This window comes from Acomys russatus, chromosome 31, assembly GCF_903995435.1.
Source record: "Acomys russatus chromosome 31, mAcoRus1.1, whole genome shotgun sequence".
NCBI classification, from domain to species: Eukaryota; Metazoa; Chordata; class Mammalia; order Rodentia; family Muridae; genus Acomys; species Acomys russatus.
This window is the reverse complement of record NC_067167.1, coordinates 41,490,125-41,514,331: the sequence shown is the minus strand read 5'-3', so window position 1 is coordinate 41,514,331 and position 24,207 is coordinate 41,490,125. Positions and strand designations below refer to the sequence as shown.

At 37.6% G+C, this 24,207-nt stretch overlaps 2 protein-coding genes across 5 annotated transcripts in view; both read left to right on the top strand.

The window, feature by feature from the left end:
• Ralyl (RALY RNA binding protein like) overlaps window positions 1–24,207 on the top strand; it is a 675,570-nt gene that overhangs the window by 119,934 nt on the left and 531,429 nt on the right. The gene's annotated exons all lie outside the window — the stretch shown is intronic.
• The window catches only part of LOC127183639 (phenylalanine--tRNA ligase beta subunit-like), a 91,069-nt gene continuing 75,319 nt past the window's right edge, over window positions 8,458–24,207 (top strand). The window contains 1 exon segment of the mRNA XM_051139715.1: window positions 8,458–8,603. Within this exon segment, the coding sequence (XP_050995672.1) occupies window positions 8,458–8,603 (146 nt within the window).

Below are 24,207 nucleotides of genomic sequence, written 5' to 3'. Positions count from 1 at the left end.
TTAGTGACAGAGCCTTCTGTTATTCTAACACGTTCCAATGAGTTGGGTAATAGTATTTGTTGTTTATTATTTTCCTTAAAAATAAATTGTGAGCTAAAACTTAGTAATAAAAACAGCAATAAATAGCATAGAAACATTCCCAGATAACATTTAATAGCTTTACAAGTGTGTCTTTAATGAACTTTAAGATGCACCTTCCGCCGTAATTGCTGACAACTGTGTTGTTGTAGGTTGAAGATCATGCATGCTTATCAGCAGTTGTATTGACTTATACCCTTTCTGTTTATTGATTACTTAATTAGTTTTCTAAGATAGCTAATCAGAGAGGGATGTAGGTATTTAGGAGTCTTTCATTAAACCATGCTAAGAAATTTAAAAGAGAAATGTGTGACCTGAAACTAATGCACACTAAAGGCCATACTCCAAATACTGTTGATATAATCCTATACTTATCATGGATAAAGCAGCTAAAACTTAATTTCTATTTTCTTATTGATAATAATTTTTCTCCATGGTTACAGAAAGATACACACATATACAAATGAGCAGTTCTATTAGTTTCTGAATATAGCATAACATAATTAAACTCACATTTTCACTTTTTATTAGAAATGTTTTAATAAAATATAAAAATGTTATAATTGTTATATTTTAAGGTATACAGTTAATACACATTAACGTTGTATATTTTGTTCAGTTATTCACTATTTTGTGGCATAAAATCCATACACAATCAGTTTAGTGAAGTTTTTAGCATTCCCTTCTAAAAATGAATCTGAGATAACCAGCACGTCTGCAGCTTCTTTGTGCTGTTCCCTGTAAAATGGATTATTTAAAAAAAAATATGTATTTATTCACTTTACAGCCTGATTGCAACCCATCTTCTCTCCTCCCAGTTTCCTCCTTGCATACCCTTCCCCCATTCTCCCCACTTCTTCTCCCCGGAGAAGGGGAGGTCCCCCATGGGCACTAACCTGCCCTGGCAATATATCCACTGCAAGACTAGGCAATTTCTCTCCCACCGAGGCCAGGCAAAGCTATCCAGTTACCCAGGATCAGGGAGGCTTCAGAATCAGAGAAGGCTGCAGCTTCAGTTGCTAGGGAACCCACATGTTGACTTGACCACTCTGCATGTCTCTTATATATGTGCAGGGACCCTCACACCAGTCCGTGGAATCCCTTTGATTGGTGGTTCAGTCTCTGTGATCCTCTATGGGCCCAAGATGGTTGACTCTGCACGTGTTTCTGTACAGTCCTTGACCCCTCTGGCACCCTCAATTGTTCTACCAACTGTTCCATAGGACTCCTTAAACTCTGCCTAACGTTTGGCTCTGGGTCTCCGCATCTGTTTCCACCAGCTGCTGGGTGAAGCATCTCAGAGGGCTTATGCTAGGTTCCTGTCTGGAAGCATAGCAGAGTAATGTTAGTAGTGTTGAGGAGTGATTCTCAATCAGGGCCAGTCACTAGTTGGTCATTCTTAGCCCCATCTTTGTTCCTGAACATTTTTTTTAAGGCAGAACAACTTTTGGGTCAAAGCTTTTATGGGTGGTTGTCATCCTTATTCCTCCACTGAATCCTTCCTGGCTCCATATCCCCCTCCAGTCAGAGTCGCAGCTGCAGCTTGGGTAACCCTCCCTAGATTTCCTGAGGCCTCCCCAATCCCAAGTCTCGGGCAAATCCCAGAGATGCCCCCTACCTCTGATTTTGTTCCTCTCACCCAGCCCTCTCTCCCTTAACTTCCATACCCCAAATCTCTACCCCTGCCCCCCTCCGCATCCCCACTCCTGCCCAGTTCTGTGCCCCCCCAATCCACCTCCACATATGTGCATTTTATTTCCCCTTCTGAGTGACATTCACACGTCCTCCCTTGGGCCTTCCTTTTCAATTAGCTCCTTTGGGTCTGTGGATTGTAGCATGGTTATCGTGTACTGTATGGCTAAAATCCATGTATAAGTGAGTACATACCATGCATGGTTTTTGGGGTTTGGGTTACCTCACAGTATGAAATTTTTTTTTCTACTTACATCCATTTTCCTGTAAATTTCAAGATTTCCTTGTTTTTAATAGCTGAGTAGTATTCCATTGTATAAATGTCCCATGTTCTCTTTTTTTATTAATTTATTCATATTACATCGCGATTGTTAGCCCTTCCCTTGTTTCCTCCTATTCCTCCCTCCCTCCCACTTCCCCCCTTCTCCTCTCCCCTATGTCTGTGATTGAGGTAGACCTCCTACCCCTATATGTGCTCTTAGAATATCGAGTCTCTTCTTGGTAACTTGCTATCCTTCCTCTGAGTGCCACCAGACCTCCCCATCCAGGGGACATGGTCAGAAAGGGGGCACCAGAGTTCATGTGAGAGTCAGATCTCACTCTCCACTCACCGGTGGAGAATATCCTGTTTGTCGGCTAGGTCTTGGTAGGGGTTCAGTACCACATTTTCTTTACCCATTCTTTGCTTGAGGGGCATCTAGGTTATTTCCAGTTTCTGGCTATTAGGAATAAAACTGCTATAAAGATAGTGGAGCAAGTGTCCTCGTGGTATTGTAGAGATACTTTTGGATATATAGCCAGGGAAGGTATAGCTGGGTCTTGATATAGAATTATTCACAAATTATTTCCAGATTGTTTCCAAAGTGTTTAGACAAGTTTATATCCCCTCCAGAAGTAGAGCAGAGTTCCCCTTTCCCCACAACCTTGCCAGCATGTGCTGCCACCTGAATTTTGACCATAGCCATCCTGACAGGTGTAAAATAAAATCTCAGGGTTGTTTTTGATTTGCATTTCCCTGATGACTAATGATGTTGAACATTCATTTAAGTGTTCCTCAGGCATTTGAGATTTCTCCATTGAGAATTCTCTATTTAGTTCTGAACCCATATTTTAATTGGGTTATTTCATTTGTTAGTGTCAATTTTCTTGAGTTCTTTATACATTCTGGATAGTAGCCCTCTGTTGGACGTAGGATTGGTGACAGTCTGTAGGCTGTCATTTTGTTCTGTTGGCAGTGTCCTTTGCCTTACAGAAGGTTTTTAGTTTCATAAGATCCCATTTATTAGTTGTTGATCTTAGGGCCTGAGCTATTGGTGTTCTGCTCAGGAAGTTGTCTCCTGTGCCAATGAGTCCAAGGCTCTTCCCCACTTTCTCCTCTACTAGACTTGGTGTATCTGGTTTTGTTTTGAGTTTTTTGATCCACTTGGACATGAGTTTTGTGCAGGGTGATAAATATGGGTCTATGTGTATTCTTCTATGTGTAGACATCCAGTTATACCAGCTCCATTTGTTGAAGATGCTATCTTTTTCCAATTTTATGGTTTTGGCTTCTTTGTGGAAAATCAAGTGTCCATAGGTGTGTGGGTTTATTTCTGGGTCTTCAAATTGATTCCATTCAGCAACCTGTATGTTTATTGCCAATACTATGCAGTTTTTATTACGTTGGCTCTCTGGCACAGCTTGAAGTCATGGATAGAGATACCTCCAAAAGTTCTTTTAATGTAAAAGATTGTTTTAGCTATCCTGGGTTTTTTTTCCATATGAAGCTGAGAAATGTTCTTTCAATGTCTGTAAAGAATTGTGTTGGAATTTTGATGGGAGTTGCATTGACTCTCTAGATTACTTTTGGTGAGATGACCAATTTTACTCTGTTAATACTATTGATCCATGAGCATGGGAAATTTTTCAATCTTCTCATATCGCCTTTGATTTCTTTCTTCAGACACTTGAAGTTCTGGTCATACATATCTTCCACTTGTTTGGTTAGAGTTACACTGACATTTTATATTATTTGTTGCTTTTGTGTAGGGTGCTATTTCCTTAATTTCTTTCTCAGTACTCCGAAGGACTACTAATGTTTTGGAGTTAATTTTGTATCCAGCCACTTTGCTGAAGGTGTTTATCAGCTCTCAAAATTCTCTGGTAGAATTTTTGTGGCCACTTACGTATTCTATCACATAATCTGTAACTAGCAATACTTTGACTTCTTTTTTTTTCCTCCCAATTTTATGCCCTTCTTCTCCTTTAGTTGTCCTATTGCTCCAGCTAGGACTTCAAGTACTGTATTAAAGAGATACAGCGAGAGAGTTGGCAGCTTTGTCTTGTCCCCGATTTTAGGGGAATTACTTTAAATTTCTCTCCAGAAATGAATTTTTGTAACCACACACACTATGGCTTCGAAGGCACTAGACTGAAGCCTGGACTGCAAGCCCACTGCACTCACTCACTGCCATGGTGTTAAATCCAGACCATACACTATGTTTTAAAGAGAAAAATCTATGTTTTCTCAATGTTATATCAAGTTTTAAAAAGTCTTGCTTCTTTGCTTCTATATATCTTTATTATTATTTGGTGTCATATTTTTCTTATGCTAAAATTGATTCCAATAAAGTGAAATGGATGGGTTGTGAAATAATGGAAGGTGATGACTGCTAATGACACTGAGTAACTGAGCTCATGTCTATGTGCAGAGAGATGAAAGCTTTTACTCTGGACAGTTCCAGATACATATTTACCTTAAGGGATTTCACTAGGTGGCTTCTAAACGTAAAATCTAAACGTAAAATTTCATGTAGGAACAAGGAAAGATTTTATTGTCAAGTTACACTTTTTTTAAATTAGTAATTTTAATGTTTTAATTAAAGTAGAGTGACATCACTTTCCCCTTCTTTTTTTTCCTTCAACTTATTCCATGCCACCCACCCCTTAGTTCTATCTCAAATTCATTATCTCTTTTTCAACTCTTTTATTAAAAGTATCTTTTCATATGTCTTTTGGGAAACTAAGTTACAAAGCTAGTTTGTCAAAGGTCCTTGAACTTAACTGAGTGAAAACCTGATGTGATAAACTAGAAATCAACTGTAACTCTTTTGTTTGTTTGAAGCTCAAAATATAGGCGATACATGAGTGACTAGGTTATAAAAAAGTTAGCTACTTGTTTAATCATCCTTTCAGTCAAGCATATAACCAAGACTTATTAAGCACACATTTGTTCGTGTGAAAATTGAATCAGAAACCTTTTCCGTTTCAGGGCAAATGGTTTTCATTAATATTTTTAAACACAGCATAATAAAAGGCTTACATGTATCTCCAGATCCCACTGACTCCTTTCTTTAATCATTTATTTAGTTATTTAGCTGACACTTACTCATCAGCCAATACTCATTTATATAAAATAAAAACACTGTATTTAGGAAATAGGGGCCATCAAAGTTACTTATGAAACAGGACTAAATTCACTTTAACAAAATGAATATATAGAGGGGCATGTGAAAACAATGTATATATTTTACTGTTTGAATGTGAGAAGAGAAATAGAAATTGCAAATAAGAAAAAAACTTTAAAAAAATTACAAATTTTAATTTTTGCATTGTGTGAGTTTATTTTCTAATGTAGGTAGATAATTTTGGGGAACAAATCCAACCAAAATATGTATAAAATTTAGTATTTAGCTTTTGACCCCATGCCTTGCATACTCTGAGAAATTGGAAGGACAATGGGATATTAACCAAGTGTCATTGAGGTCTTCATCACAGCATCATTTAATTCCCTTTACTGCAGTAGTTTAACACAAACTGTGTGATTGGATGAAGACACTGAAGTAGCATGAAATCATAATGAAGGGTAAAGGAAGGCATGCTAGGCCCTGTATAAGATGAAGGCAGGAGATGTAGAAGACAAAGAAGATGGCTCAGTGCATCACATGCTCGCTTTGCCAGCATGAAGACTGGAGGTCTGTCCACCCAAACCAAGGCGACAAAAACGGAGAATAGTCACAGGAAGATGCTTGCTTAGACTGCTCCGAACAGCAAGGTCTGGGAGTGGAGACTCTGCCTCAGGTTTTAAATTTGTCCTAAGATTCATGTAAAGGTCTCTTTATATGTAAGTAGATAAGAACATAATATTTTTTTTTAAATCAACAGGAAAAGTAGACAAAGGATAAACAGTTTACAAAAGCCAAACAGCTCTTAATCATATGAGATGGACTTAAAGTCATTCTCTGATGGACAAGTTGAAATTACACCTGTATATTTCCTACAGAGGTGGGCAACAGGTTCGTCAATGGTTGTTGAGATTACCATGTACATATTAATTTTCTTATAAGGACAGCAGAATATGTATAAGAAGAAGATACTAAAATTTTACTCAATTCTATTTATAACAACATACTTGAAACAAAGATTGTGTTCCTCAATACTCTAGAAAGGGAAAATAAATCTTGTTTTTAATTCCCAAGTACTAAGAATTCTTATAAGTATACTTAGATATGTATAATTTATATTCCTCCACTCTAGGTAATTATAGGTGGCTTTAAGAGGCTTGCAGAGCTTCTGTATTCTGATGTGAAGAAATCTTCCAGTTAGTCTAAATTACATGCCAAATGTCTGTTAAGATTTACATTATCTTTATAAGATTAATTTGTATGAAAATGATGCTCACAGTAGTCATCACATGTGAAAAAAATACCCAAATTTATATACAGAAACTGAAAATTTGCAACTTGTCAGCACCATTTCCTAGTGTTTCCTTCGTGTAAGGACTTTTATTTCCAGAGGAATTTATCCATTGACCAAATGAATGAATAATCTGTTGATTTTTTTTAAATCTTAGATCAGCTAATTATATTTCATTATCACAGTGCAGAGAGCTATGGCTTTCAGGAAGAATACACATACTAACTGTGTAAGTTATACTCAAGGTTGAATATTTAATTGGAGGGAAAAAACTGTCACTCTGCCTTGTCCTTCCTTATATCAAAGACATAAGTATTGAAACTGTACTGAGTATCTCCTTGAATATTTCATTTTAATGACAATTACAGCCCACATTTATAATGATACTTAATTAAAAGCCAGGGTCAGGTTTACCTTCAGTGGCCCATCAGTGTAGCTCAGGGGTAAAACACTAGGGTAGCACACCCAGGACCTCAGGTTAAACTCCCTGTACAGATGAAAGTGAAATAAAATTTAACTTTAAGTAAAATCTGATAATAAGTTTCAATAACTGCGTGAAATATAATAAGCTAGTTCTTTCTTAAATCATTATCTTTGCTTTGGGGAATTGCACATATTTGTGATTAATAATATGTGTAAAACTTGTAGCTTGCTTCTCTTCAATAGAAGTAGGTAATCACACCCTTGGGAGAAGCTTAAAAGCTCGCGCTTATTTTGCTGTTACGGTGCCATATTTACTGTCACTTCTTGGAAGGAGCACATGTGACTTTTATGCTGATTCGTTTCTTTAGCATCTTTATCTAAAACTTTCCTACTCTTTCCTTACAGGCTATATCCATTTCAAATATCCCGCCTATAAAATAAATGGAAAATTGCTGGTGGGAGTCTTTCTTCAATGACTTCTCATGAACTCTAAATCACTTACTAGGCTTCCCTCAGAAAGTAGTGTACAGTGCTATTCTTGAGGATGAGAAAGAGAAATTATATTTCCATAAGCTAAGGGAAGATGATATTTGTATTATTAATTGTATTAAAGTCTTAGTCAATACATAAATTTGACAAAATGCAAAAAAAAAAAAAGTAGTTTCTTGTTGCACAAACAGTGTTTAGTCCTGATTAAATGATTTGTTGTTTGGCTTTACATGTTATTTTACCTACAGCCTAATAGCTTCAGCATTGTTCACGTAAACTGCAGTGATTCCCTGGGGTGCCTGGTTACTGCTGTCTCAGCACGCCTAGCTGTTAAGTTTCCACTCAGTATCTATGAGTCAAGGTTTGCACCAAGCAGCCTTCAAGAACTGGAAATGTAGAAGACTGCATTTTCTCACATGCAGAACCTTATCGTCATGGTCTAAAGAGGAACACGGAGAAATGTCCTCATCTTAGTGGAAAAAATGATATACAGAGCCTTTAAAAAATAAAATATAACTCGAGTCCCTGGAGAGCGTCAGCTGGTTTTGACGCGACTGCAAAGCGTGGATACAGTTATGGATCTGATTAGTTCTGAATAGCACACATTAATTAAAATTTAATAACACTTCATTTAATTAGGTTAGGTATTCTCAGAAGCCCTCCCAAGCTAGATTTTATTATTCATAGAAGCAAAAGTGCCCATTTCTTACTCAACACGATCCAATGCGAAAAGGAATCTAGTGAGAGCTGCAGGGAGAAGCACATGAAAATCAACACCAAATATGACCCCGCGAGGCTTTAGCTGCACAAATCTTTAGCTTCTAAATTAACACATCTTTCACACCGCAAGATGCAGTGGAGATGTTGAGAATACTGTTATATCCTAGGGTCAATCAGAGATAAAGAAAACAGACTGTAAACTCAAGGGCATGGCCTCTAGTAGGATTATACCAAGGGAATTTTATGAAGGCACGTTGGAATTTTGGAAGCTGGTGATTAGAGACTGAGGACAGCCTCTGAGTGTGGGCCATGCCTTCTTGCTGTCCTCTCATGGTGCCCATAGCGCCTTAGTTCTGCAGTCAGGCAGGACTTTGCGTTGAAATGTTTAGAAAGGCAACCACAGAGCATTACAGCAAGTGCAGTCCTGTGGACCCACACAGGCTCCTTTATGGTTGGATTGGGCCCCGCTATGTAAGCGATCGGATTGGGCCCCCGCTAGGTAAGCGATCGGATTGGGCCCCCGCTAGGTAAGCTATCCTCCCTCCCTGAAAAACCTCAAACGAGGAGCCACATTCTTGACTTGGCTGAAAGGTCACCAGCCCAATTGTCTAGCTGCGTCTATACTGTACCGGTCCTAGCCCTCGGCATTCTGAGCTCCAGCCAGCTTTCCTTTACTCGTTTCTTTATCACCACTCCACAGCGTTTACAGTCTGTTCTCTACTTGTGCCTCTTTCCCTGTTGAACGTTCTGCTCATAGTGTGCATGACATTCCCTTAAAAGCCATGATGTAACTGTGAAAATCTATAATATATATATATATATATAGAGAGAGAGAGAGAGGGGGGCGGTTTACAATGATCAGAAATGGAATTATATTTGACATGCTTATTTTAATCTTTGTACATATGTTTTGAGTGTATGAACCGCATAGATGTGCATGCCGTCTGGTGTGTGAGTGCCAGTGTGCATGTACCACAGTGCTTCTGTGGAGTTAGAGAACAACTGCAGGTGTTAGCCCTACCATCCTTCTTGTTGATACGAGATATCATTGTTGTTTGCCATTTCACATATTAGACTAAATTTTGGGGGGATGCTCCGGTCTTCTCTTGCCATCTAACAGTAGGGACATTAGTATTTTAGCTAAATACCACATGTGGGCACGAACCAAGTGCCTCACAATTGATTTTATTTGCTGAGCCATCTCCTCAGCTTGTTTTGTAGACCTTAAATCTTTTTTCCTTCTTATTGCATGTTGTTTATTCAAGAAGGTGAAAGATATTATTTTTTTTATTAAAAACACCAACCATGTAAGCAGGTAAATATATAATCTGGAGAACATTCGTCAGTATGATAGTGATGAGGTAATGGAAAATGAGCCAAAAACATGTTCATAGAGCTCTTTTTACCAACATGGTTGCAATATAGTCAACTAGACGACTCTATGAAGCTAGCATGTCAGTCCTATTTGTATATATTTGAAATTAGATCAGTGAAATAATGCATTATGTGCTCCTCTTTCAAGAAGCATTATATGCTACATTTGTGGATACTGGAATCGCCTGTAACTGTCAGTTTGGGTCAATCATTAACAGATATAAGGAGACTGAGACTGAACACTTTTTAAAAGTGATAATCACGAACTGTTGTTTTTTTTTTTTTAAATGAATTTGAAATCTTCCTATGGCTTTGCTGTATGACCATTCACCTCACTTTACAGAGGCATTAGGATGGAGAATATGCTGTGTGCACTGAAGAAGTTTCACTTGCCTTCAGTGTTCTTGGGTTAAGTAGTTTAGTTTCATTTGTATTTAAAAATGGAGGAATTGCAGTAGTTTGACCCATAATATTAAGTATGAGAGCATCCATTAGCATTTTATAGTGAGAATGTTCCAATATTGAACTTAGTTGGGAAAATTTGTTAGAGAACTGCCCAGGTTTTCCAAGGGACCATATTGTGTTTACTTGGGCGATAATAGTGGTGTGTCTTTTAGAGTGAATCTCAATAGCATCTTGACTATGAACACAATCCATCGGGTGACTCTTCTCTAGTGTGTGATGAGTCGGAAGGTTGATTTCTGATGTCATTAGCACTATTGCAGATGTGCACAGGCCCTTGCTGGTCACCGTTTCCAATTAGGACTCCTTTCATCACAACTAGGAGGGATGTGTGGAGGAAATGCCAAGATTGGCCAAATATTAGTAAAACTTAACTGATATTCTTAGTAACAGGTACACAGAAAAGGCCCAGGAGGAATGAAATTATTTAAGATAAGAGAACACTATTTTTATCATTTCATCTCTTAAATGTATCAGAACATGTCCTCATTAAACTTCAGAGCTGTGTCATTTGAGCTGTGTTAGTCATAAAGGAATTCTGTTTGAATAGATACAAATTCTCTAAGGTTATTTGGGAAAATGGAATTCAAATTTGCTGGTCTGTTGCCTTCCCTTCTTTGTGCTTTAAAATATTTTAAATAATATGTGTGTGTGTGTGTGTGTGTGTAAAAGATATATACGTAAAATTTTTTGAAATAGGCAAATTATGTCAGTGTACACAAGCCCTAAATAAAGCCGATAAAACATGCCCTATGTAACTGCTTTCTATGCATTTGAATTCTAAAGCATGCAGTTGAAATTCCAAATTTCTGTAGTAGTAGTAACTTAAGAAGAAAGTACAAGTGTCTGTACAAATCATTTGACCTTTCACATTTGCAATACTTAGTTTTTGAAACTCTGAATGCCTGCACTGTCCATAGTGTAATATGAAGCACAAGACAGGGTAGAAGGGAAGCAGTAAACTCGACATATTCCGTGTGCTGCTTTCCCTCCTCTGTCATTCTTTTTTCATTGTATATGCAACTGGATACATACTGTGTAGTTATATGACCTATACAATAAGCATATATGTCTCTGTCTGTTTATTTGTATAATATAAACATGCACAGATAATGATATGGATACATACACATAAACAAACAGATATTCTATTTTCAACTTACTTTACTGAATGAAGTTTCAATTCAGATATGGTTATAAATGTGTGTGTGTGTGTGTGTGTGTGTGTGTGTGTTGCCTATTGGCTTTGTAACACTTTTAACACAATTTAACACAAGTACATAACATATAATCTAATCTATTTTTACAGTAGCCCTTGAAGTTAAAATCACCGGAGGGCATTTGTTTCTCCATTCATCAAATGATTCTATAACTGCTGATGTCGGTGTGAGCACAACACCCGTTTCCTGTTACAGGTGCATTCATTGTCTTATATGCCTTCAGTGCCTTCCTGAGAATTATACTCAATGGGGTTTTTTTTTTTTTTGTTTCTTTTTTGATTGGTGCATATGAACTGAAGTTAGTAAGTTGAAAGCAATACTAAATTCTCCATGTTTCTAACTAAGATTTTGAGGAAGACCGTCATTTGTATGATAGTGAAAGTTTCTACCTTATGTAGTAAAAGAAAGAAGGAATGAGGAGTAAGAGAAAAGGACAATGCCAGTGAAGATAAGAAAAACAAGAGTTTGAAAGGCAGGAATGGAGAATATAAGTTTTAGTTTCCATATCCAAAACATATATAATTATAATTTTTGCAAATACAAGGAGCAAAAGCCAAACAGGCAGAATATTAGTGACCTTCTTTGTTATACATCTACTGCTGTGTTGGGATCTCAAGAAACTGGCTTATCTTGACAGGAGACATCTAAAATATATGTTCTTCTCAAGTAGAAACTATTGGAGCCATAAAGTAGTAGACACCTTGAAAAGATGAGTTTGCAAATTGAGTAGATCCCAAGGAAGAGCATTAGAGAGAGAAAACCCTTGAGCTGCACTCTTGGAGAAAGCTATATAATTACATGGGTTATACTTCCAGAGTTGCTTATGGTTTATGAAGGAATAAGGGAAGAATTATGATTGTGAAATAATTCCTAGAATGTTCTTTATAAGTGACCTGTTTCACAAGGAGAAGAACGTTCCAGATCTTTCTTGTCCCGCTTAGGATAGAATGTTCTTTAATCAACGTATCCTTTACCATTTCTCTTGGTGTGAGATGAAAGCGAAGAGATGCAGGGGGAGCTCACAGCCAGGGTGCAGGACTAACACAGTATGAAAATGTAATCACAACATTTCAAAGCTTCCTCCTCTCCGTTCATCATCACTGCACCATTACACATCCAATGAATATTCCTGAATTGTGACTGAACTGCCTTCAAAACACAGGCTTAATAGAGAAAATATGCCATGATCAAGAGGAAGCTGAAAGAAGCATTGTAATTTTAGACACAATGGATATTAGAAACCTACAAGTAGAACATTATGAAAGGCAGCTTTGGGCCCAGGGGTCCAACTCAAACTAAGGCACCAGCCAAGGACAATACAGGCGGTAACTTTAAACCCCTACCCAGATCTAGCCAATGGACAGAACATTCTCCACAGTTGAGTGGAGAGTGGGGTATGACTTTCACACGAACTCTGCTGCCTCATATTTGACCATGTCCCCTGAAGGGGGAGACCTGGTGGCACTCAGAGGAAGGATAGCAGGTTACCAAAAAGAGACTTGATACCTTATGAGCATATACAGGGGGAGGTAATCCCCCTCAGTCATAGTCATAGGGGAGGGGAATAAGGGGAAAATGGGAGGGAGGCAAGAATGGGAGGATACAAGGGATGGGATAACCATTGAGATAGAACAAGAATAAATTAATAAAAAATTTTAAAAAAAGAACAAGGAAAATCAGAAAGAGAAAGATGCCTTACTGACAAGAGATTAAGTTCTGTAAAACATAACCACCCTTAACATGCATGTCACTAAAAAAAAAATGTGACATAAAACTAATAGAAAAGAAAACAGCAAAGAATAAATTTGTTGTTACAGTTGGAGTCTAACACATATCTTCAAATACTGTGCAGATTGGACCCACTCAGAAGAGAGTATCAGTGATGAGAGCTGCAGTGTAAGTCATCCCAACTGATGGTTATTTGTATAATGCTTCATAAAATGACTGGGTCATTCTTCTCAAGGTCACACAGAACGTTCTTCAAGATTCTGATGCCACCCCCTAAAAAAGGAGACGGCATGGAAGGGGTGGAAATGTGAAGAAAATTTATGTGGAGATAACTTAGGCAAAATACAGCCATACAGCAGGAGAAGAGAACATTTTTGAAAACCAAAAAATAATTGTATTTACTGTATGTATGTAGGTTGCTTTCTAAAAATCTTTACATAGAATATATCATTTAATCTGGTTTGGACATTTCCCATCATCCACAGGTGAAGAAACATATTCAAAGAAGTTCTTTGGTAATCTGTGGCAGAGCCAACATTTAGAGCCTAAGATGCTACTATAACCAGAATTTTGCTTTCTTTGCTTTCTAAATGTAGAACTGAGATTAGCTCTTGTGAGGCTGGATCAGTTTGCAAAACTTAGGTGTTTATATGAGTGTTTCATAGAGTTACCACGGGTTCACAATATCTTCCAACACTTCAGATATTTCGATCAGTCACTGTCTTTCCCCTTCAGCTGACACTGCACATGTTCATATCTCCTTCTCACCAGGTGTAACTTGTTTCTTCCACAGATGAGTTTAGTGTCACTCAGATGCCTTTATTGGGCAGCCTAATCCATCACTCTATGCTATCGAAAATGCGTAAAAAGGCTAACATGAGAAACTTAGAGAATTTGTCTATAGACCAGAAGTTTTGTTAGTCTTAGTTAAACACAACTAGAACTATTATATAAAATCAAACTGTAGGGGGAAAAATGGAAAGGGTAAAGAGGAGAAGCAAGCAAGCAATCAAAGAAGCAAGCCTTCCTTTATCTCTAAATAGTGAATTATTAGTCCTCAAAAATACAGTCATTACTGGCAGGCTTCTTAAGGGCAATGACTATAGATTATTCATTGTAATTCTCTTATTTACTCCAAGTACGGCTTTGAAAAATAGGAACTGTGATTTTTTATTTTTTAGTAAATAATACATGAATTGTAATATTTCATACATATTTTAAAGAGTAAAACATTTCAAGCTTTTTTTTTTCTGAGACAGGCTGTCCTGGACTTGCTTTGTAGACCAGACTGTCCTTGAACATTTAAAGCTTTATGCAAGTACAATGTATAGAAAATTACATATATTTTATAGAAAGGAACATAATATGCTGTTCATATAATATAAAGTTGCCTAAGTATAAGTAGATTGCACTAAAAATATTACTTTTTTATTCCCCTAAATTGAAAAAAAGTTTGATAGAATGATTTAGTTTACTGTAAAAGTTATCCTTAGAACCTGGAAGGTTTTCCTTTGATTTTCAACAAAATCACTCCATTTCTCTGCAAAAAGGTAAAATCTTTAAAAAAAAAAAAAAAAAAAGTTAAACAGAGTGGGGAGTGAAATATGTAAACAAACAAATTTCTGGTAATAGTGCTCAAAAGTAATTTCTAAACCAAATAGCTTAAAATAAGCCAAATGAAGACTATTGTGGATTGTTTATGACTGCGTAGGGACTCTTACGGTGAAAGAGAAATTTCATAGGAGTTCTGATTGGTATCATCCATCACCAAACAAGTGTTTTTGTCAGTTGGAAAGTCAAACATGCCATCTTACACCTGAAGAGTTCCTCACTATGACTCTGCACAGCAATTATTCCAGAAGGCATAGGGCTAGAATACTAGAAAGTGTTATAAGACACTAGAATGTCACTGCGCCAGAGAGTCATTCTCAGTGTCTTTTGGCATGTTTGGATTGTACAACATCCCTGCGACCACATGGCAAGCAATAAAACAGTGCTGTCGTGGTTTCTGGTGTGTGTTTGTATTATTCGGAGGGTCTCAGGATCTCTACAAAATAAGGTAGACTAGTGAGTTACGTGGTCTCTTTGTTTCCCTAATTGGTGCTGTTTGCATGACTGATGGATTTGTGATAGTCAAAGAAACAGAGGACTTGTAGACTGCTGACAATAGTATTCTATTACTAAATTGTTTTAATACTAAATCCAATTAAGCCGCTCCCCTCCCTCTTCAATTCTTCCCCACCTTCTCCTTTTTTCACCTTGTGCCTGAAGCTTGCATCATGTACCAGATTTATACCTGAAGCAAAATGAACTCTGAGTAGCTTTGTCGCTTAGAGACATTCCTAGTGCCGTTTCTTAACAATTCCATGCCTTACTTTCCTCACTCAGAATGAGCTGTACCAACTCGCCTGTGGCTGCCAGTGTGATGCTTCCCTCTCTCTTATTTAATGGGGCTGCTTCAGGGTTATTAGTTTCCCTAGTCCCTGCTGCTTGTCTTAACTCTCAGGAGAACACAGAGAACCTTCTGGAGAACATCCCATGCAGGGAATCTGGCTTCCAGCCAGTGTGGCTGCTGTCTGGATTATGGGTGTTGAATCCGTAATTCTATTACTGGCATGCCTATGCATATAGCTTATAATGTGATTTCAGCAGGACAGGTCCTGACTTATGAAGGCTCTAGTTACTCTGCACCTGTCTCCCTGCCATGTCCTCTGGCAATCTTGATTCTATTAAGCTGAAATACAATGTGCAGAAGTACTTCGCCCAACCTTCACTCTTTCATGTGGTGTGAGCACTGCCGTGGAGGTAGGAAAGGGAGCTCTTTCTTCTAATATTTCCCATGTCAACTTTCTGTGTGGTTCTTCAGGGGAAGTGGCCAAGTCCCCACTGATGGATTTCCTGTCATCAGTTGAGGTAATTTCTCATTCCAGATTTAATTACCATCAAAACAGTATGTCTCCTTTTAATTATCAAGCCCTATTACTATCCTGTGTTTGTGCTGTCTTTGCCAATATCTTTTGTTGAATTTTAGACTTATTCTCTTCTTCAATTATGTAAGATTCTTTTTCCTGACAGCCTCTGTCTGGTGATAACCCCTACTTAGAGCTGCCTAACTCCCAAGCTCAGCCCTCTGATGTCCTCAGTTGCACTAGCTTTGGACATGTCTTCTTTGTGCAATTTTGGTCTTGGAAAATGTCAGCATTCAGAAGTTCTGCATTTCTAAGTTGACAGTTTAAAAGACATTCCCACATTATCTCCATGTTTGCTTCGCATCTGACAAACTCTTAGCTGGCAGTGGACAAACATGAAAGTGAATTTCACGCCTGACCCTGACAGCTGTTTTTGCTGTCTGTAACTAGGTTACTGCTGAGGATAACTTGTTTCAGTACAACCCAGTTAGTATCCAAGGTGGCTTCTACATCCTGAACGGCAATTTTACTTTGTAAAAGCATTCTACACAGATAGCAAATGATGATTAATCTTTGGGTTTTGGTAAAAAATTCTACACAATAAAAAAGTTATGCCAGCAGGCGTGGTGGCACACGCCTTTAGTCCCAGCACTCGGGAGGCAGAGGCGGGCGGGTCGCTGTGAGTTCGAGGCTAGCCTGGTCTACAAAGTGAGTCCAGGATGGCCAAGGCTACACAGAGAAACCCTGTCTTGAAAAACCAAAAAAAGAAAAAAGAAAAAAAAAAGAGTTATGCCATTTACTTATTTTTAAGGAAATAATTTCTTACTACAAGCTACTATAGTTACTCGATGTTATCAACTGAGTGAACTGTTTGATATTCAACTCCTCTTAAGGACACTGCTCACAGTCTATAAACACCCTTCCGAGCTTTTCCTGACTTTATTTGGCAATGCCTATCTGCAGGGCACATTTGAAATGCAGCTTTTGTTCTAGATGTATGTGAACATGACCTGAAACAGACATTTCTCTACAGTGTTGAGTATTGGTAGGAAAATGTCTCCAATGCTCCAAAGATTTTTACTGTCACGTTTAAAAAATTATTGACATCATGTGCCATGTGGATTAAGAGGACATGAAAATGTGTGGAATATCAACTATGCATGGTCAAAGTGCCAGCAAGCATAAAAACACAGTATAGTCAAAGCCCTGTACTGAAAACTTATTTTCAATTGAGATAGCAAAAGTATTACAAAGCTTTTAAGGGACTTGGCATTTATAATTTATTTTAAACTTAACATTACATATTCTAGGTTAAAAAAATTGGTAAGATTCTATGTGGTCAGATATATAAGGCGAACGTGCTATGTCATAGTCAGATATACCTGAAAGAACAGAGACATGCTCAACATGATGCTTCTGTAGTCTATAGAGGGACTCATGAGCAAAAAGGTTATGGACATAGCCTCTGAGGAGAGTAGAAATAGCCATGCATGGTTTCACTTTATTCTCTGTACCATGGGTCATCCAGGGAGACCTATGTGTCTAATTACCCTGGTGCCTCTTCTGTAAAATGTTTATGAACGTAGCCACACAATTTGTTTATATGAGTGGTTTATCCACAGTGGCTGCATGGTTGTCACAGAAGTTGTAGAGCCCACAAAGCAGGAGGCAATTTCTGTCTGACTCTTCATAAGAAGAAATTGCTATGTATGTGTGGTTGCAGGGAGTGGTGGTGGCATACACCTTTAATCCCAGTACTTGGGAGTCAGAGGCAGGTGGATCTCTGAGTTTGAGGTCAGCCTTATCTACAAGGTGAGTTCCAGGACGGTCAAGGCTACAAAAAAAAAAAAAATGGAGAGAGGGTGGGGGGAGGAAGGAAGGAAGGAGGAAGGAAGGAAGGAAGGAAGGAAGGAAGGAAGGAAGGAAGGAAGGAAGGAAATTAGCATGCTATCTTCTCCACAGAGATTACTCTTTGGAAATTTCATAGCAATTTATATCCATTAGCACATATACTTTAAACCATGGCTATGGCAGCAGGTTTCTTATTTTTCTTATCTTGTTGGCATATGTGTCTATGTTTTTATTTTTAACGTGGACCTTGAATGTGAAAGTCTTGAGAATGCAACCACTGTGGTAATTTGTTTACCACAACCAAGAGAAGTATCTCAGAGAATTTCAGAGGATTGTCTCGAAGGTAGTATTAAATATAATTTTTATTCCTTCATTTGAATACATTTCAGACATGTGCACAGTATGTTCTAATTATTCTTTTCCTCTATCCCCTATTATCTCCATCTGACACTCATAACCCTCTAGTGCTCCTACCCCACATAGTTCCTTTCTCACATTCATGTCACTGTGTTTTGTTGTGTTTTTGGAACTGCTAACATCTGGAATTATCCATTGGAATCTTGTGGATTTACCAATAAAAACAAAGAGAATACAACAAATGTCTCTTATTTAGAATCCATCAGTAGGTATAGGTCAGCAGTGAAGGGTAGAGGTCCATGAACCATTGCAGTATCAGAGACTAAGGAATGCCAAGTTTAGTGCTGGGCTGGCCCAATGCACACAACCAAAACTACTGTAAAATCATGTTTCTTCAGTGACCATTTTGCCTTGAATATAACGTTTATATTCTTTCTACTTCTTTCATGTTACATGAGCCATAGAAAGGGTGGTGTACATATTCCAACATTGCTTTTGACTGGATCTATAAAAGTTAAGTAAAGAGGAGGTCAAAAGTTAGAGCCTTCATAAGCAAAGGTGTTTCTGGAAGGAAAATAAAAAAGGGCCAGTAGAACTTTAATGAAAGGATGAAAGGGCTTAGGTTACTAGTTTAATCATTTCTTAGGTTTGTCTTTCACTTATACCTCATTGCTGCAATATTGATTGTGGGAAATATACTGACCATGTACACTGTCATTGCATCCCAATGGGGAATGTTACAGGACAGACCTTTGGACCTTGAGAATTGCTGGACGATTTTGGAAACACCTGGGCCGGTTCATCAGTTCTGGAACTAATGATCTGTCAGTTTTCAGAATGATGTCTTTTTAAAACTGAGTCACCTCAGGTTTTCTTGAGCCAGAAGCTTTTGAAGAGCTCTTCATGAAGTCGTCATGTGGTTGTAGTCCAGAGTGAGCACCAGTCATTAAGTCGACATGAGTCTGACACACATTGTGCTTGAAATAATTGCTGCCTACTGCATTTCTTTTGTCCTCTGTAAGCTTCAGTTTCACATGTCAACAACAATCACTTTGCAGTGTTATATTTGTAGATTAAAAAAAGTAAAAAAGAGCTCTTGCCTTGGCCAATGTGCTCTTGAAATATAATGCCTTAATTTCCACACTCTTCCTTTTCTTTGTCTCTCATGTTACCATTGTTTATTAAAATATGTTTTGATCTTGTTTCTTCATATTATTCTTTTTAAATATATTTTATTAATTTATTCGTATTACATCTCAATGGTTATCCCATCCCTTGTATCCTCCCATTCCCCCCTCCCTCCCATTTTCCCCCTACTCCCCTCCCCTATGACTATGACTGAGGGGGACCTCCTCCCCCTGTATATGCTCATAGGGTATCAAGTCTCTTCTTGGTAGCCTGCTATCCTTCCTCTGAGTCCCACCAGGCCTCCCCATCCAGGGGACATGGTCAAAAATGGGGCACCAAAGTTCATGTGAAAGTCAGACCCCACTGTCCACTCAACTGTGGAGAATGTCCTGTCCATTGGCTAGATCTGGGTAGGGGTTTCAAGTTTACTGCACGTATTGTCCTTGGCTGGTGCCATAGTTTGAGAGGCTTTTTTATTGTTGTGAGAATATATTATAATAGGGAAAGTTATGACTCATTAAATGAGGAGACTGTTAGAACTCCAAAATTGCCCACAGTGACTTAACTGCTCATAAGTTTCATGGGTTTTAAATGACAACTATTCTATTCCTTTGGATATTGTAATCTAATCAGATATCTTTAGATGCATCCCTGCTTTCTCTGTTTTCAGAAAAATTCTTCTTGATTAGGAAATGATGGATCACCTCAGGACATATTTTAAAAACACTACTTTATAATTGAAATATGAAAGATAAACTAGTAAATTAAGGAAAAGGCTATTATTAGGACTATATAAAGATGTCATGAAAACCATAAATAAAGATACTTGAAATTAAACAAATATGTGGGCATTCAATCCATAGCTTATTCACAAGGATTAATAAGATTTGAAGAGATGTGTGCCTCATTAGATTAAAAGAAATGAAAATTCAAGGTATTATGACTCTCTAATGATACTCCACCACAAAGTGAATAAAATAAACATTATCTCCAGTATCTCTTAGGGTTCATAAAAATACACTCACATAACCCGTTCACAGGAGTGTGATCTTTCATCTTCCTCTAGAGAGATGGGCTGGAGAAATGATGTCTTTTAACTGCTATGGTATTAGCATACGGACTTTAGTAATTTTGCAGTAGTTTATGCTAAAGAAAACTAGTGCATAAAGATACTTGGCTAAATGTCCTCATCACAGCACTACTAATACGACTGCTGATAAGATGGGGAAACCCAACGTTTTTGTCTTTTGCGAGATGACAACATATTATATGGCACACATCATACAATGGGTATGAGTCAGCTACTATAAATAGCACACAAAAATAACAGCATATTCAATTAACTTTTTCCAAAAAAAATAATTGCTTCCTGTATAGCATATTTTATTTTTTTTCAGGCTCTAACTTTTATGTCTTTCTGAAAGCTGTCATCTTACAATTAGATTTCTGGATGTTTCACCCAACATTCGCTTTCCTTCTCACTTTCTCTCCAGACTGTGGCTGATAATGCATTTGTGCCGTGAAGTCAATACAGTGGGTAGTAACCAGAAGTTAAAACTTTCAGTGCAAAGGAAGTACATGGATAAGAGGTCAGAAATTAATATGTGCCTGGGGAATTTTAGTGGAGTCTAGAAAATTATAAACTGAATCTCATTTGTCCACATGTAGGACTAGAGTCCTGTGAGAATATTCAGGGTTGGCTCTCTGTGCTGTTAAAAATGAACAAAATAGTGGAAAAGTATTTGATGTGTTTTCCCCTAAGGAAGAACATCTCTTCTATTCCCAGCCTACTCAGTTGCCTATAGTTCTTTTTGTAGGGTTGGGTCTTAATAGGCTTTTCCTCATCCACTTAGGCATGTGCACTGATGTCATCTTTGTTCACATTTGAGTGGCCCTGCTGGGGAAACTCTAGGTATATATTCAAATATTACCAGGAGACACAATCTCAAACAGATTACCCAACCTTTCACCTTTCAATTTTTCTATCCCCTCTTCTGCAATGTCTCCTAAGCCTTAGGTGTGGAAGTGTTTTGTAGATATATCTGCTAGGACTGCCAAAAGGTCAGCTCTGAAAACATCACGTGTGTGTGTGTGTGTGTGTGTGTGTGTGTGTGTATATATATATATATATGACATTATACAGACTGAAACAGCTATATTTAAGAATATATGTATATGCATATATGCGTGCAATTAAAATTAGAAACAGGTGATTGTTTTTGAAGGAGAGTGGAGAAGGGTCTTTGGGAGGGCTTGGTGGAAGGACACGGAAGGGAGAAATGCTTCATAAAATAAAATAAATTAACAGTATATGCAAAATAAACATGAATCAATGGAAAACTTCAGGTGGATTTTATTGAGTGATTAATGTACTTAATATCTATGATCAGGGGAACAGTGTACATGTAGGTATAACTGTCAGAACCTCAAAATAAACTTAACATATTCTAGCAAATTCTATTTCTAGATTAATATGCAGCATTGCCAAATGTCTTCAGAGACACTGATATAACTAGTCCACTAGGATATGTTCAGCAGTTAGCCACTGTGATGATGATCATTGTACTTGAGGAGTTGTTGCATTCATAGCCATAAGTATTGTGTTTGAGATTACGAAAGTGGCACGCATCTTACTTTGTCTAACTGTATATGTAACTCTGAATATATTGACTCCAACCATAGTATTGAATTTATATAATAATTCTCATATTTAAGTCAAATAAAGTTTAGTGGTGCCTTTAAAAATAATTGTTGTTGGGTTATTGTTGAGTATTTTATAAATAAAAGCTATACATTTTTTCTTGAAACCATCCTCAAACAGTCCATAAAACTTTATCTTCAAGGTTCAATCAAGGTTGTGTTCTTAACAGTCTGATTGCTTGCGGGATCTAAGAAGACTTTCTGAATAAGAAAATCCCATCTCTGGGCTGAGGAGATGACTGAGAGATTAAGAGCATTGTCTGCTCTTCAAAGATCCTGCCTTACAAACCCCTATACTGGGATCTGATGCCCTCTTCTGTCAAGCCAGTGTACCTACAGATAGAGCACTCATCTACATAAAATAAATACAACATGTAAAAAGGAAAGAAAAGAAAATCCTATCTCATGGCAGATGTTGATTCATTTTCTCAGACTTGTTATTGAAGTAAACTTAGTAAGAAGTATAGGACAGAGTTAATATATAAAAGTATATATATATATACACACACAATGACAATGATCAAAGATTGTAGGATGGATTAAGTATATCTTTAATTGATCAAACTGTCTTAATCAAACTCATATTTTTGATAATTGCTGTTACACAACTCATAAATTTCTAAATTTATAGACTACACTAAACAGGCATATACTATGTACTTGAATTGTGTGAACTTACGTTCATGTCTGAGTTTTAAATTAGTTTTTTCTACATTGCCTCAAAGTAAAAGCCCTATTATAACATTGATTGGGGGTTCTTATCACTTACATTGATTTTTGTCCTTCTACATTGTTTGGAAGTTTTTCTGGCTCTCTTTCCATTACAGGCTGCACAGCTTTTCATATAATGCTTCTCTCTTGGTGTGTCACGGGCAAGGACCTCTCTGTGTAAAGAAGACAGTTTATAAAACTGTCATTCCGACATGTCATATAACACTCTTGGGAATTTATATACCTGATTTCCTATTCCACACATTCACTTTCAGAATTTTCAAGCCTCAGTTCTCAACAACAAAAAAATAAAAGCACAAGGGAAATCAAAGAAGAAATAGCCCAAGAAAGGAAAACGAGTGAGTTACAAATGGTTCCCCCACTTCATATATCACACTGCCTCTGTCCAGCAACTAAAGACAGAAGACAAAGCATAGGACTTATGAACATAAAAGGTAGAAATGAAAAATTACCTGTGTATATATTTAAAATGAGGTAAAATAGACAGTAAATAGCTAGGCCGTCAGTGAGGAGACAAGCTAGCAATCTTCATATTAGTATCATTTAAAGAAGATCACTAGTGGCAGTGTTTTACTTTTCAAGATTCTCCCTTTTTAAAGTCTTCAAGTTTACTATGCTTAAAGCTCTGCTCCCCTATATTTCTTGGTGCTGTCTGTGGGTGACCATTAGCAGAGGACCCCACAGTGGAGGAAGATTGATGGAGTGTGTGCAGATAATGGAAATAGAGACAATTCCCTGTGGGGCCTTCTGAGCAATCAGAAGAAAACGAGATGGAGGGAAGCTGACATCCAGTTAGCCAAAGATCCGTAAGTCAACTTTCAGTCATAAAGCTTAGAGAAGACTCCTGGGTGATTTGCCTTGAACCACATCCTCCGCCACGTTATCTGAATGCACTTGGGCAGGCATGCAGACCTCCCGTTATGCATTCTTACTAAAGCCAGGACTTCCAAATGTGAACAAGCAGCGGAAGCAGTGGTGAGTACAGCATGGAAGAGCAGGCACACCTGCTTCAGATGCTTTTTCCATTTGGTTGCATATGTTCTTCTCTTTCCACTTCCACTTTTTGGTTGAAGGGACAACCTTTGACTTGTTTTGTCCCCAATTTGCAGCAGGTATCTTTGCCAATGAAAAGGTGTAACTACCTAAATTAATACTTGCGGTATCAATGCACAGCCTTGTCTTTCTGTGCATATGTTGGACACTTAGCAGTATTCTCTTCATAGTCAGGTTATCTTTGGCATGATGATTAATGACAACATAGTGAAAGTACATTTTAAAACCTCTGCAGGTGCCCTGTTATATCACTGGTTTTCTTGCAAGTCAAATGTTCTTAGGTAACAAGACAACTATTTTGATAAATTAAAAATTGAAGCTGTCTTTAGCGAGTTCTCAGTCTAACAGAGGAAAAAAAATACACGCACATAGACATTATTTAAAACTGAAAAATGTAGTGGACACTCACATAAATTCTATTGACCTCAAATTTAAAATAATTAGCAATTTTTCACTAAGAGTTTCCTATTAGTAGCCCCAAGATATTTTCCTTTCATTCTATCTGTTGCAATCAGGAGTGAGGGCCCCTCAAATGCATGTGGGTCTTGTAGAAGCTCAGATAGAACAGGTGTGTATCTGTATCTGATAAGACTGATTTTCTTAAAATCTTATGGAGC